The 16,292-nt window shown below is 41.4% G+C and overlaps 1 protein-coding gene across 2 annotated transcripts; it reads right to left on the reverse strand.

Moving 5' to 3' along the window:
- Positions 1 to 390: 390 nt before the first annotated feature.
- On the reverse strand, positions 391 to 12,482 carry tango2 (transport and golgi organization 2 homolog (Drosophila)). 2 transcript variants are annotated; one of them, XM_068761048.1, is made up of 9 exons: positions 12,384 to 12,482; positions 11,802 to 11,908; positions 9,530 to 9,618; positions 8,144 to 8,263; positions 7,911 to 8,001; positions 3,101 to 3,168; positions 2,807 to 2,957; positions 1,760 to 1,864; positions 391 to 1,438 (listed from the first exon to the last, which is right to left on the reverse strand). In XM_068761048.1, exons 2-9 carry the CDS (start codon positions 11,855 to 11,857, stop codon positions 1,318 to 1,320), a joined length of 801 nt encoding a protein of 266 aa, XP_068617149.1. In that variant the 5' UTR covers positions 11,858 to 11,908; positions 12,384 to 12,482; the 3' UTR covers positions 391 to 1,317. The 2 variants fall into 2 exon arrangements, with proteins under 2 accessions (XP_068617149.1, XP_068617148.1); XM_068761047.1 differs by having other exon boundaries at positions 7,911 to 8,028.
- Between the last annotated feature and the right edge of the window lie 3,810 nt (positions 12,483 to 16,292).

The following is a 16,292-nucleotide window of genomic DNA, read 5'->3' on the forward strand; positions in this document are numbered from 1 at the left end:
TGGCAACGCGACTAATAATCCCGCCTCCAAGACCGGCTTTTTCGATTGATCGATCAGCGAGCCAATCACAATGCCCGCTTATGACTTGTCTCTGAGCCAATCATACGGCAGCATTCAGTCTACGCGCAAAACGTTTCCGCATAAACATTAGCGCGTTGATCCGGTTCAGTGTCATCGGTACTTGATGTTATTATAGGACTACTGTGTTTATTGTGTAAATGTTGTGTTTTTATTGGACCATTGTGTCTGTAACAAAGATTTGATTAATAAATGAAGCTGCCGCATTTTGTTGTGATGTTTTAGGGCGAGTCAACGCGAGGCTCAGGATTACGCGTCATCTCTGACCACCAGTTGGAGTCACTATTGACCGACAGTTGAGGATCAGGGTTCAAGCGCAGCAGCTCGACGTTTTATTTCCAGAAAATAGCAGAAATCATTCTTTATAACATTTAGCTCAGATGTCAGATGAAGCAGCACATTGACAATATCAAGCCTGATTTCTCCTAAGAAACAGACTGGTATTTAGGCATAACCGCAATCCATTGTACATTAAATATTACAGCGGAATTAAAAATGTCCAAGGGGGGATTATTTCTCACGTCGAGTTTGCATCCCATCCTTTAGGAATTAGGTGAGGTTAGGAAGTGCAAGTAAAATACACAGGGGGAAAGAACAGGATATAGTTTGGTAGAACTCATTTGAAAGTTGGAAAAAAAAAGTGAGGATCGTCATTTTGCGTTTGTGTCAACGCCGCCTGTCCGTGATTGGTAATCACACCAGTGTCTGGATAAACTGTATTTATTATCAAGCAGTCCGAGATGCAGCAACGTGTTCATTGAGATGGACAGATCCGCTATAAACAGCACGGGGAGTACTGTACTGTTGTGGCAGAAATAATTTGCAGGACACTTACAATAAAATATATTTTTGTAATTGCTGCAGCTAAATGATAATATTTCAAACGTCTGTCTGGGTATTTTTGCTTGAAACATACTTTCACTTTAAACAATGGTTTTAAATTGGGACGTATCCAACATCAACAGGAACAACTTATGGAGGTACATTTGAAATATATTCTTCTACAAAAGGTTCATGTTTGTAGAGGATTCTTTGGAAAACGTTTAAAATAGAAAATGCATTTGATTTCAGTCATCGATAAGAAATAGTCGCGTGACGTGCCGCCTGTGTTAAATAGCTTTAGAAAAAGGTCAGAATGATTCTTCATGTCAAACAGCTGTTCCAGCGAGGTGCAGCTGGTAGAGAGCGCAACGGGGGGCGATGCAGAAAGGCACTGAGCTGGTTTCCTCAATCACGTCTTCACACCTGCAGCATGAACTGGAAAGAACTGGTTTTCCACTTGCTTGTGTCAAAGTCAAGCATGGTGTGCTCTGTGAAGGTCACATTACTCTCTGCGTCGATCAGGATAATTGTATTGGTCCTAAATGGGCGGGGACACAAGAAAGCAAACAATTTATTATGTTACATTTGACGCACTATGCAAACAGTGAAGAATGAGCTGTTGTGTTTCTAAATAACACTGATTGGTCAGTCAAAGGTTGACGTCTGAGCCTTCTGCTCCAGCGTCTGTGTTCACTAAGCCACTGTGGCATCACATGCAGATGATCCCCTTGCAATAGAGGATTCATTACACTGACGCAATTCTGTTCCTGAAAACCAGCACAACCGGTCACTCGCCTAAGGCTGGGAAAATAAAAAGCAAACCCAGCAGAGAGGTTTGGTGTGGGTGGACGACACTGACCTCGTGCCGTAGGCGGGGGAGCGAACACACACCGCCGATAAAGCCTGGACCACGTCCTTGGGGTAACCTTCACCTTGGGTCTCCAGAAGAGGATCAGGGATGTTCCTATTAAACACAAAATGAAAAACAATATTAGAAAGACATTCTGTCAAATCAGCCACATAATGCTTTCAAGTTCAACAGAAAGTCGCTTAGTTCCCTCACTTGACAAAACAATGGAAATGCAACTACAGAGGGATAAAAATAAAGGAATTTACAGTATACCGATACAGAATCAATATACTGTGAAATCTCGGTTCTTGAACGACTCGGTTTTCGACCCAAAACATGGAGTTTTAAAGGCCTCAGAAGTCAAACAGATTTTCGGAGTTCAAACACACAAGTGGAGCCGAGGCGAACCGAAAACACGCGAACAAAGGCGGAGTCTAACCCGAGTAGGTTCAGTTTGAGTCGACCTGCCAGGAGAAAGACTGTGCAGATCGTTCACTTCCTGTTCGTGTTTTTTCGCTTTGTTCTCTTTAGGTCTTGGTCGCGGATCCAAAGAAAGGCAGCAGTAATAATAATACTTCTCTCCCTTCCACCTGCCCTTCCACATCCCTCCCGACACTGCAGACAGAACGGTATGCAAATGATAAAAGTTAATTTAACAGAATCCTATCTTTTGTTTTTCGTACCATTTACGTGTTACCTGTAGTTTAGATACACGTAGTTACATATTAATATAACTGTAGGCATGGAAATGGACGTTCATCTGGTGCGTAGGAACGGATTCATCTAGTTTCCATTATTTATTATGGGAAATGTAGTTACGGTTTTTTAACAGTATTACAGAACGAATTATGTTCGACGACCAAGGTTCCACTGTAGTGGGCGGGCCCAGTTCATGCATATTCAACTCATCAAACTGTTTTAAACTGAACATAAAGCATTAAAATGTACAAAAATGTAATTATCCTAACATTATTCATGGACTGAATTCAAGATGAAATGTCACTGTTAGAATATCATGATAAAACAGCAGCGTTTCAGTGGGAGTTCAGCACTCACAGTTCTTCATTCGACAGGATGTTGAGCAGCTCTTGGACCAGCCCATCTCTGGATAGGGACTGGTCATTGACGATGTCAGTGAAGTGCTGCTTGCCTTGCAGCAGTTTCTTCCATGGAGTATCCAGAAATGAATTACTCAAGCCATAGATTCCTGAGAACACAAGAAATACAGGCAACCACATAATATTAAAATAGATCAGTGCCCTCGTGCAGTAACTAGACAACATGAATGGGCCATAGGCCAAGAGAAGCAAAACTACCGGTTTCTACAGCAACCATATTAAAAACACAGACCTGGTTTGAGATGGATGGGCTCGGGACTGCCTCTGTTTCCATAGTAACACATAATGTCTTGTTTGGCTCTACACGGGACACAGTAAGAGGGGAAATTAGAGATTGCTTTCAGCAATCATCAACAATGCTTTAATCTAATTATCAAGATTGTGTCAAGAGTCATAATGTGTCAGTCGTGTGGAAGTAAATTCAAGTGCAGGGGAGCCAGGTGAAATGGGTGCTCAGGGCGAAAGAGAACAACAGTGCAGAGAACAACAGTTTCTCTTCAGTCCGGGAAATACAAATCAAGGATATCGTTTCAAATCGTATGAGAAAATGCTCAACAGCATAGTTAGCAGCATTTAAATCTATCCTAAAAGGGGCAACGTGGTTCAATTACAGTCTACAAATAAATAATTGTCCTGTAAACCCCTTTGACTATCACAAAAACATTCAGTTTTAGTGTTAGGTCTTGCAATGTCTTCAGTTAGAGGGAGTCTATTCAGTCTAAAAACCTGTCTGACATCAAGGGTACCGGTGACGGTGGTGGTACAGGAGAGCAAATAACTAATGACCAAATCCTTTGAACCAACAGCAGAATGATTTTTTTTTATGTCAATTCCATGACAGCCAAACCAGTGGCATCAGTCTGTCTGAAATGTGATGCAACACTGATTCAACATCAAACTTCGGAAAGCTTCCCAGGAAAAAGAAAAAGGAAGGTTCAGAATATACATCTCTGGGTTTGTAGCTTCACAGACTTTACTGGATACTTCAAATTCAAATCAGCCTTTGCTCTACAACATTCTTCAAACCTATCAATAGTCATTTTATATCCGGTGTTTAGAACGGAGTTGAGTTAATCCTAAATAAACTAACTGATAACTATTAGAATAATTCCACGATTGATACAAAGAGAACATGAATTTCAGCTGTAACGTGGGCGCTTGTGTTCAAAAATCCAACCGCGATATTCACTTGCAACAATTGATTAAGCACAACAAATAGGCAGCACTGAATACAAATGACTATTTTGCCATATTTTATTTGCTCATCAAGATGAGATTCTCCTCGTTTCCTCAGCCAAATGTAAACAGATGATGTAATAATGCGGCTGCGACACAACATATGCTTGCAATCAGCATTTCAACATGTAGGTGGTGGCTGGACTAATCAAAATCACTGCCCTTCATACAATGTCAGTTTATTATCAGTTAGATCATCATCAGTCGTTCCATGCTTTCCTCAGGAATGCAACAATTTCTTCTTAACATTAGCAAAATAACAGAGTGAGGTAATAATAGGACATCGACACATTTGCGCCGACTCCCTACAAGTTGTTGGTAATAAACGTGCCGTGTACGGGCCGTCCCTCGCAGTTTGCCCAAGGGCTCCTCCGACTTGTGTAGGTTTCCTGGGGCAGTACGTTTGACAGGAGAACAATGTGTGTCAGAGCATCCGCCACAGACTCCTCAGAGACACAGGCTGACAGTACACCATCTCTCCGACGACGGATGCCTCCCTAATATTGTTTCCAGCTTGCAACACAAACGAGGAGTCTGGATAAATAACTGCTTTCTGTGTTCCTACGGTTACAGTGAACATGTTGACAGAACTGTACCTTGTCAACAAGAGGGAAAGAAAGAAAGTGCGAAGCCTTGCCCTGAGGTCAGCTCTGCTATGGGACGACGCGACGCCTATAGTGCCTCGACCTGAACGGAACCACACCTGAAACTCTGCCTGTGACTGTCCTCTAATTAAGGACAGTGACAGCAGATGGAGGATTTACAAACAGCTTTATTTCTGCTATTTGACACTGGATATGATTTTGAAAGTCCCACCGGGTGTGCTGTGGTTCGATTGAGGATGAGATCAGGTAACAGCAGGAGGTCAAGGCACTGGACAGAGAAGGAACAGCTGAACACAGGCTTTTTCCAGATGTCAGGTGGTGAAGTAATCAGTATGCTGGTGGGGAGACATTCAAATGAAGAATCCTCTTCGCTGAGGCTGCAGAGCTGGGTCCCCACCAGCAGCTGAGGTGTAGTTGGTCTAGCGATGAGCTTGGATAAGCTTTGTAGACTTGTATCCAGGCATTAAGTGCATGGGAGGGGCAGGAACACACCGTGCATTTAATGATTGCAATCTCTGTTATCCACATTAGCATCGCGGCTCGAATGATGGAAATGTTTGGTTAGTCAGAGTCCTCCCAAACACACGGGATGGACCACTCTAGAATTTGGTCCAGACAACCACGCTGGTCAAATGATGAGATTCTTCTGGTTGGAGGAAGCTCCTCATTCGACGCGCTGTCAGCACTGGCTTGATCCATACGATAAATGTTGTGAATATCATGAGTAACAAACGGTTAAGTTACGAGACCCAGAAAAGTTTCTATATCAAAATCAGCTGAGTCTCAAGAAAAAGTCAATGCAGAAAAATTGTGTAATTGAGATCTCCTATTGCCAACAATCATGCAGGCAAAATCAACATGTTTTGGATTTTTGCAAAATGTTTTTTGGACATATGGGTTTATTCAATGAACAATGCAAGTTATTCTTTTTTTAGTATATAGTGCTAATAACATTCTAATTTCAACACAATGTTATTAACCCAAATACTCATGGCTGGTCCTCTTTAAAAGGTTCAAGCCCCCCTGGAACTTCTCTTCTCTAGTTTAAATGAGTTTCTGTCAAGAATTCTAAAACAGTTTGTGGCCTCAAGATTGAACCATTTCCATTGTCTTTTTCTAAGCAGCCACACTGTTTGACCGAAATACTAAGCCAGGCATTTCTCTGCAGGCAAACATCAGAGAAAATATTCATTAAAATGGATAATCTCTGGGCATTAGCTTTAAAATGAGTGACAAAGTGGGATCAAAAACTGAAGCTATAGAAGAGTCAGATGAAATGTTGGATGTGGAGCCTTGAAAAATCACAGAGAATATCTTAGATTAAACTTTAAATATAAATGACAGCAGCCCCAGTAAGGGTTGGCAAAGCAGGATTTTTTTGATTAATGCACTTGACCACAGCTTTCATGTGAAGAACCAACCCAGCGCGATTATAGATTATTCATCAAGGCAATATTAGTCTAACAAACGAACAAAAGAAAACCATAAATCCCAGCCTTATGGTTTGTTTACTAAGTGCACCATTTCTCTTATATGAATCTCAACGAAGGCAATCACACACACTTAAAATGAGTGGAGTGCTCAAAGTGGCGTGTGCTTGTCATCCCCCACAGTCACCACATGGTAATCATGTCTTGGATGTAATTTAGAGCATCCCTCTGTCCATCAGATTAGAGTCGCTTCCACACCAGCGCTGTTTCGTCCCATTTAGACGGACCAGAATTCGTGTCCTCGGATAGACCGCTTCGTTTGGGCAGGCGTGAAAGCTCATCCAAGCTCTGGTGTGGATCAAACATGAGAACTCTGGTCCGCCTGAAAACGTGAGTCTCGGTTCGCTTGCAAGAGAACCCTGGTTCGGTTCGTATGCTGTGTGAAAGCTCACCAGACCACAGACAGTTCCGAATGTACGTAGTAACGCTATACGCAGTGTAGAGGAAGTACAGCGTACACGCCAAACCAAAACAAACACGGGACAGGGAGGGATTTCCCCTCCTACTTTGTCCAATCGATGAGCGGCCCTTTCACCCACGTGACGCTGCTCAGAAAGTCCGGTCCGCTCTAGAGAAAACAATGTAAAAGCAGAACCGAAACAAGTGCTAAATGCAACAATGCTGCGACTTTCAGCTCCCCAATCGAACAGAGTCCACTTGGTTTCGGTGTGAAAACGACTTAAGTTATGATTTGGAAAGGAACCAAATGCCTAATTTCTTCAGGGCTACCAACGACACTACAGTGAAAAACAAACAGGTTGGTCATCGTGACATTTCAGAAAAACTAGGATTATTTCTGTCGGGGGACGGCATCTCTTTCTGCAGTGGACGCGGCTCGATAAGCCTCAGTCATGGCACTAAAACACGGGGTTACTCCCTTTACTGCCGGGTCACAAGCATGGCACTTTCAGAAGTATCATTACAGAAGAATAGCGGCGAGGTAGCACAAGAAAAACCGCAGCTCCTGGTTTTTGAGCGGGACACTCGCATGGTTTGATGGTCCTGCCAATCAAAGAGCCCTTACTGCTACTTCCTAACCTAAAATTGTGGGGGAAGGGGTGAAAAAGAAAATAGGTTTCGCGTCGACATCCTGCTCGAGGCCATTTTACCAGGAGACACTGATCATGACATTAAACTCCACTGTGGAAACCTGGATTTTTTTGCTTTCCCAGGAGGGATATAGCTCATAGGGCTCTGTGTGTGTGTGTGCGTGTGTGTGCTCAAGCTGATACTCCAACCTCGCAGCCATCTTTGTAGGTACTCACCCCACATTGATTTTTCTCCCTTGAACGCATCACAAATTTCAAACCAGTCGGAGTGGCAGAGCAGACAAGGCGGAAAAGAAAAATCCTCATTATTTTTAATGCCATCTAGACATTCTTTGTCTGGAACTCTGAAACATTGCCAGGTGTTCCTTTAGAGTTTGACTTTCGGCTCTTTTGCGGCACCTGAGATTTCTGTTCAGTTCTGCTTGATTAGCTCAGCAGCATAGAAGATGCTGCCTTTCCAGTTTCAGTGAGGTCAGGCCAGAACTGAGAAGAACAGGAGTTGCATCCCATCCTAAACATGCTCCAAAAAAATAATAATCTAATTTTGTATAAATGTATTCCATCTGTTTAGAGTAAGTAAACCTTTTGACGTGCATCGCATTGCGAGTGTGGCTCCTACCGGAGACGTGTGACTGAGCTCCAACCTCACACTTTCCACTTACCTGAACTCTGCTGTGATGAGGTTGAAGCCGTTGTACAGGAGGCCTTCTGCTGACGCCTTCTTCAGGTAAGAGTAGCTGTCCTGGTCCTTGTCTATGAGATAGTTAGACACAAGGGACCCTGAACAATGGCAAAAAAAATTACATTTAATTAAAAAAAAGGCAACGCTGTACAATATACGTCAGGATTTTGGAGACTTGAGATCTCGGTTTGGTGTCTTTCATGTCTGACTCACCTCTTCCTTGTAGCTCAGGGTTAGGTTGTCCCTCCATGTAGTTGGTGATTCCAGCTAGCTTGCCCCACTTGTTGATCCCCAACCATGATCCTCCTTCTTTGCCACATTCCAGGTCCAGGCCTAACTCAAATTAAGGGATATTATGTTTATTTAACAGCCAAGTCATTATACTGACTAAAATAACTCATCACAACTCATATTTTTAAACAGCGCTCATAAAATATACAATTCAGTTATGTTGTCTCCTCAATGGTTTACATACGGCCTGCGTTCCACACTGGAGAACGTTGAAGCTGCAGAAGACCAAGTAATTTTATACTGACGACCGAAAATGGTTCTTCTAACGGACTAATTATAGCAGGTTGCTGGTGTATTAAGATAAAGGTCAGTTGAACGTGCAAAGAAGTACAATGTGTTAAACCGTAAATAATGTCCTGATTGTCAAGAACACAAAAATACAGTGAAACAGAGCAAGTATATAAGGAGTACATCTCTTCCTATATTTTTACTTTGGGATTCTCTCATGTGCAGCTTTTGCAAAACTGAACTCATCAGTAAATCTGCTGTTTTCCTTCCACATTTCTCTTCTTTTCATGGAAAGCACTGGGCTCTGGAAGATTGCCGCACTGCCTGGTCATCAACAACGCCATGCCCACTTACACTGAGGGACCAAGAGAAGCAAACCATCTTACTCCCCAGGGAGTTGGGTGGGAAGCCAGCCTGATCCCTGTGGGAGCTGTAGCTTACCTCCCTTTGTCATGCTATGTCACCTTAAGGTCCTGCCTCAGCAACCCCAGTCCTACAGATAAGGCACGGCCATTTATTTCTGTCACAACACATAAAAGCAGCCATGAATTAAGGGCCTACTCCCGGAGTCCTGACCCCTCTATTAGTGAGGGGAGAAGGAGAGGGATGCACAACCAGGCTATCTCTGTGTTTCCTTGTTCTGCAAGAAAAAAGGGACGATTGATTTCCTCAGCTTTAATGCGTTTGACATCAGCCAATTAAATATAGTTTACTGTGGGTGGCGATGGCTTATGACAGAGTGGAGGAGAGTTGGATTGCGTGGTGAGGAAGACAGACGTTTCCTTGATTAGCCGAAAGCTGTTTAGTTCTAAATAAGAGAAAACATCTGCTGCATTTTCAAAGTCCCAGAACAGAGTCATTCCAAAGTCCAGCTCATATCTTAAAACACATCACTTACTGGATCACTTAAATGTAGTCCTTGCCTTAGTTTGCACGATTACCTTTTCAATTCTCAGCTCCCTTTCCACTTTATTATCCACCAATTCTTTGCACCATAACAAAAGAAAGTAAATGTTTGCTCTTCCATTTCTCAAAATATCCGTTTGTGGGGTCCTGAAATGGTGAGCTGCACTCACTCACCGCTGAGGATCTCGCTGTTGGCCCCCCAGAAGTCTGCAGCTTTGGCCGGCCTGTGGTAGAACTCATCCCTGTTTGCAGCCAAAATTAGCCTGGGGAGGGAGGAAGAGTTTTTAATCCAAAAGGCCTTCATCATTTGTTCTTTACGCGAACCAATGAGGTGTCGCCGTCGCTGGCCTCTGATACATCCCTCATCGGCGACTCGTTCATCATCGTGAATACACGTTTCCCCCCTCTAGAAGTTAATGAGCTGGTAGACAGAACCTCAGAATGGTTGCGTGTGACTTCTGGACACACCGTTACAGATGCTGTGGAACAACCAGAGTCGCTCCTCAACATCATGAAGGTGAGTCCAGGAGCCTTTGAGTATGGGATGTCACCAACTGATTGAGAGGGATGGTAAACGCATAAAACATTGAGGCTTCTAGTAGGAGGTCTTTCTGTGGTCTGACCAAAGATGGGAGGGTGAAAAGGAATGCGACATAAAAGGTAACAAAAAAGCTAGACCCCAGTAGAAAAGGACCTGGTCTTCCTTGAGGAAGACAGAAAGTAACTGAAACAGAAGTTTTGATTCAATGGGGTCAAAAGAAAAGAAAATACGACCCAAGTAAAAACCCTAAATAAGTCTAGATGTATTTTTTTTTTTTACAGCCGATACAGACAAAGCGAAGAAGTCAGCCCTCTGCTGTACAACTCCATAAATATAATACATCATAAGCATATTCATTCATTCACATTCTCTAAGACTGTCACTGAGTCATAAGATCACTTTCTTCTAGTTACTCAACAGGTAAAACTCAATGTAGGGCCTCAAACAATTTCAAATGAGAACTATTTATCATCATCTGAGAGAAATCTACACCTGACTTTACAAAGCTATCATTGTTTGTCTTCACAACACGAACATTTCCAATTCGATATCTGTCCTAATGTCAAAACTACAACTACAACACAACGAGAACAAACAAGCAGATGACCAATTTAAATAAATTATTAAAATCAGTTTAGAACTGCAGTCAGCAAACCATGATATCACCAAGAACCAGAAACTACAGCATGTTCTGTATCTAATGCAAGAGCAGCCATTAGTTTGCAGCTGCGTTCAGCTTCGTTCTGTGGGAATGTTATAAATTGAATAAACGAAACTTTTAATTTTACCTTCAACCCAATGAAGGCCAAGAATTACAACATGTTTCTTCTGATTTAACATCACTGCAGAAAAAGAGACTACGTCCACAAATAGCAGACCTATATGTAGCAGTGCTGTAACAAATTAGGACGGTGGATTTGACCTTACCCCAGGTTCAGGTCTGCTTCCGTGCTCATGCCACTATGATCTCCTTAGGTGGGGGTCAGACTCCCACAGGGAAGGGCAGAGACAGACTTTGGCCAGGTAGAGAGCTGACTCTAAGCTTAGGGGCATTATGGTAAGCTGGACACGCATCACCATGTAACTTACACTGACTGCTCAGAATGCACTGCTCTGCGCTGCCTACTGAAAGACGTTAGCCTTCGCTGTTGGCTAGGTGGATATAGAGGAGAGCAAAAATTCATTCTGGTTTTTAAAACTGTACATTTCAACCCAAGATGGGATGTATTTTCTTTAGCCATTAAAATGATACCCTATTGACCCGAAACCTCAAAATCACATGTTCTCAGTTCCACATTCAAAAGACAGACGGGTAGATAAAACATTACAGATAATAAAATTGGACAAGCAACCCTTTCCATTGCTCTGATACGGTTTTAAGTGCGCGTTTGTTGTTGAATGAGTGGGATCTGTACTCATTTGGACACGAGACAAACTGGAGTTAAAGAGGAGCTAATGTAAACTCTCATTATAAATTCAAGACCTGCTTACAAAAATGGAAATATAGCAGTTAACTGTAGTCAAGTGTACAGTACAGTCGTGCCTCGCTGTATCGCAGTTTATGTTCTGTAGATTCTCTTGCAGAACATATGTATTCATATATTGTGGATTTCCAGTTATATCTGGGGTTTTGTGGTATGCATAAATCCTGACTTTTCCATTACTTTGATAAAATATGCATTTTCTAGCCTAAGAAAATGAATTAGATCTGCTTTCGGAAAACAAAAAGACCAGCAACTAAGCGAGATTCTACACGGCATGCCAATCATCTCGCTCATCCAGTTAGCATCAGTGTGCAAGTCAGTTGCATTGTGTCTTGTGTTTTTTGTGAAAGTTTCATTAAAGTTTTTAAATATACACCAATGTTAATGTATTAGAATGCAAAAGGTGTTTGTGATGACTTACCTGTATGCATTTTTGGATGCCGGCCGGGGGTCAAATTTGAAGAAAATAATACACATGGATGTATTGTGAGGACTGGAGAAGTATTTATCCAATAGTATATGTCATGTCTAAAACAGATAAAAAAAAAAAAAAAGAAACATTTAGTGCTGCGTACAGGAACATAGATGAGTTTTTAATAACATGATGACTGCAGCTATCATCTGTTGACATTCAATATCGTGACTTAGGAAGACAAAAGGGTTTTTTACGCAACACTATATGGATACCAGAGGATACTGTTGTACCCATTATCTGATGGCTAGGGTGCTTTAATCATCTACCATCAAGCCAGCGGCCATAAACAACCTATAATACAATTAGAAATAATGGCATAACGTTTGATTGTCGAATACTACCACATTTAATCGGTGAACAGAAAAGCAGCACGCTTAGTACATTATTAATGTGACCGGAAACAAGCCTTTCCGAGCAGAGCAAACTGTTAACTATAACTACATTTAGCTAGTTCTACCGCTACCAGAAAACTAGTCTGAGCATAACTCAATGGCATCATCCGAGTCAGTAAAGAGACGAACTAGTTACCTTCGTTATGCGCGACAGACCAGACCGCGGATGACGCTAAACGCTTCCGACTGCGCTGTGAACGTCGGCGGACCGTCATGTGGCTCACCCTCGCTTTTTAAACCGGAAGGAAGAGTTCAAATCTTGCGAACTCGATTTGAACGCCCAGTCGTCTCCTAGACCTTCCTCTCTGGTTTACACGTTTATTGTCTGGGAGCTTTCATAGCCACCGCCCACCCCGGCACTCTAAATGAGGAAAACGAGTGCACTTGCAACAACGCGCACTACTAATTTCCGGTTGGACATTTATTTTTAATTTCGAAATAAACGTAATCATGTGCTCTACAAATTTCCGTTTTAAATTACATAAAAAAGTACTTGAAACCAGACGCAATTTTTAAACACAGTTTTTCGTTTGCATATGTGTTTTTGTACACGGACCAGTTCTTTTAAACACCTTCAAATTCGAAGTTGCACCTTTACTGCATTGTCTTTAAATACGCAATTTAATGCTGTACTACTACAGCACATTTAATCAGCGAGACAACATTATTTTGTGATGTAAGTGCAAACCAATGATGAATGTTGATATTAATACAATTACTGTTACAATTTTAATTAATGTGGCGTCTGTGCCGACTTACTTTGAAAAACGTCATTTGTTGTTTTCTTTGTGCTTGTGGCTTGACGATGTCACAGTAAAACCAGATTAGATCGAATCTGCAGAAATACAAGAGGGAACAGGCGATTAAATAAGATACAAATAAACTAAAACAAAGCAGGAATAACTGACTGACCGGTTTATGGAGGCATTTAATTGTCCAGTTAATGCAATACTCTTTATACACAAACATGTATTAGAATCGCTGATTATAAATGAGAATTGTAAGAAATAATAGGTGCAAATGTTTCAGTCAGTAATTCTGGATACATCTTAGAAGAATCAATCCTCCAGCGCCGTGCGAGTGGCAGTGGGGCGGAGACACACGCACGCTGTGACCGCAAACAGCATCCAGCGCTGTCGTGGATGAGACAATCCAGCACAACGCCGCATGAAGTCATTAATGTAATTTAACGTTTGTCGCTTTCTGCATAAGAACTAAGTTTTAGCTCAGTCCCATAGTTTGGTTTCACACAAGCCGCTAAACCGAGGAGGCGCTCAGAGCAAGCTGACATCTGAGATTTAGTGGTTTGTAACTGAGGTAGAAGGCGATCCGTGCGGCAGCCAAGTTGCTTTCAACATTCATTTGAAACCGGGACTACTGCGCGTCACACGCTCTCAAGAACAAAGAGGATCATTGATATCCAGGTACTGTTTATTTACCCTTATTTGTTTTTTTCCCCCCCCCATGTGTTACATGTCTTGAAAAAACAAGTTTCACCCTCTTGTCCGTAGAACTTAAGAAGAGTTTAGTAGCAATCATGTAATAAAATAATCTGCTAAATATATGCTATCAAATAAAACAGGAAAACTGAAATGCCACAATTAGACTGTATTTAAACCCTTATGGTTCAGTGCGCAGGTGCTGACTCGAGGCACCTAATTAGCAATCACAGATCCGGTGTGTAAAATACGATTTATCACGCGGGTTAAATATTTTAAAAAGCGTGATTTGACAGAGCAAACGGATTTAACACTGATGATTAGTTTCCTGTATGAAATACGTCGTTTGGAACCGATATATTCTATTTATTCTTTATGTTGTGGTAAAGCTACAGTGACCTGCCAATCAGCTCATCCTTCACTCGGCCATTGTTTTTTGCCCCTCCCCTTTGTGAGTGAGTTTCCATGGAGAGTCTTCCGGTTTTTCTCCTCTAATTACCTTATATGGTAGAGGGGGCGGCGGTCCCTGGCTGGACTGGGTTAATCGTGTTGCGTTCAGGCCCCATGTGCGCCGCTACTATGCCCGAAAGCTCCGAAACGACGACCTGATCCTCAAACGAAGGTTTCAGCAGTCATAGGTCACCCCCCACACCTCACACTCAGCTAGCGTTAATGGATGCAGTATGTAAATTAAGGAAATAACAGATATTAAATGTCAGCATTTCATTTGCATTTTTAATTTATCAATGTCACTGGGGCAAATGCAGCAAAAGGGACGATGGCCTGTCAGTAGCTGAATCGTAGTATATACTCTCTTAATATTATAAAGGAAATGTCTTTTTATTTTTACTTTGTATTCTCGCCTGTGCATTTTAAAAATAAGTCATTTGCAAATAGCAGGTTTGAGACACCAATAATAAGAACACACTGGTCCATATGGTAATGTTTACATTGATCATTGTATGCAGCATGTTTGCACCAGGTTGCTTTCAAGATCTGTATTAAAAAGATGTGGGAGAGAAAATCTTTTAATACTTGAATATCGTTCTAAGCTTGTTTGTAAGAACATGCAGAAATAAATAACTGACATGCTGCGCCACAATTGGTCTGATATTTATTTGATGCATTCGGGGTGTACCCTGCCTCTCGCCCCAAAGCAAGCTGGGATCAGCTCCAGCAACTCCCGTGACCCGCAAAGCGGAAAAAGCCATCAAAATTAAATGAGCGAATGAATAAATCAAAAATGCATGTTGTCAATGGTATATATATATTTTTAATGTGTGTATGTGGAAAGTGTGTACGATAAAATAAACAGCAAAGAACAGCTAGAAAAAAAGGGTTGCAGGTGCAAAGAAGGGCTGAAGCCAAGTGCTGCAGATATTGCCAGCCTAGTTTTTCAAGCAACTTCATAATATTACTGTATATTTACAATGTAAATTGGTAATTTAACAAGGAACTTCTTCACTTCAAATATGACTTTGAATTTCAATGTAATCTAATATTTATCTATTTATACTGTAAATTAGCTAATATGAGTCATACTAGCTTAAACATCTCCTCAGGTGCCTCAATGGCCTTACTTTCATGGAAGACTTTTTGGGGTCAGAGCAGTCATGAGGATGTCGTCCATTTAGAACACAAAATATTTGCACCTCAAATAGAGAGCAGTCAGGACAGGATGATCATTTTTATACAGTGTTGGTGTGCTGAAAAAAGAAAATGCTCCGTAACCAGTGGTAAACAAGAAGAGCTGTCCTGAATGTTAATGTTAAAAAATCTATATGTGACAAAAACACACAACTTTTCCTCTTTGATTTACACCTGTTATTCTAGTTTGTTAATACGCTTTATGGCACTAAAATGTAATCTTGCACCATCACTTGAAAATCTTAAAGGTTAAAATGCCATTTTTCCAAATTGTTTTGAAAAGCCTTGAGGCCAGATTTCATCCCTCAGCTCTTTAAGCTCTAATGCACTAATTTGTTAGGAAGTAGGATGCCTGAAGATGTAGTATTCAGATTGTTAGAGCTGCAGCATGTTGGCAGTTTGTGTATAAATGTGCAGAAGAAGAACCTGGCTGCTTTCATGTCCAGCCTTTTGTCTAAAGTCTGCAAAAAATAACAATCTATGCTTTATTCTTTGATGTGAAAACTAGGTCTAATGTCTATAATGCCTGTTCAGGGTTGACGTTAGATCTTGTATTTATGCATGGGGCTTAGGTGGCTATGTCACTGACAGGTGGGCAGCATTGAGCAGTAATGGATTACTTTATACATTACAAATTAGTATTTACAAATGGCCAGAATGTAAAAAATAGTAATTAAGAAGGTGACCCCTGTCTGGTAAGTTGTTTTCCGTCTTTAGTGATGATGATTGATCCCACATGTTGTTGAGTTCACACAGTACACCTGTAGATTGTGCAACAGTAACTGCTAAATTAAGAGGAAAAGAAAATCTCCATATTTCACACATTTTTATGCAATAATTTGACATTCAGAATTGATTACAATTTTTGATCCAGTGGTCGTCTGTGCTAATTGTCAACATTTGTCATGCATTTTGTATTAAATCTCAAATTGATCTTGTCTCACTTCTTCTGCAGTGAT

This window comes from Brachionichthys hirsutus, chromosome 4 (genome assembly GCF_040956055.1).
Source record: "Brachionichthys hirsutus isolate HB-005 chromosome 4, CSIRO-AGI_Bhir_v1, whole genome shotgun sequence".
NCBI classification, from domain to species: Eukaryota; Metazoa; Chordata; class Actinopteri; order Lophiiformes; family Brachionichthyidae; genus Brachionichthys; species Brachionichthys hirsutus.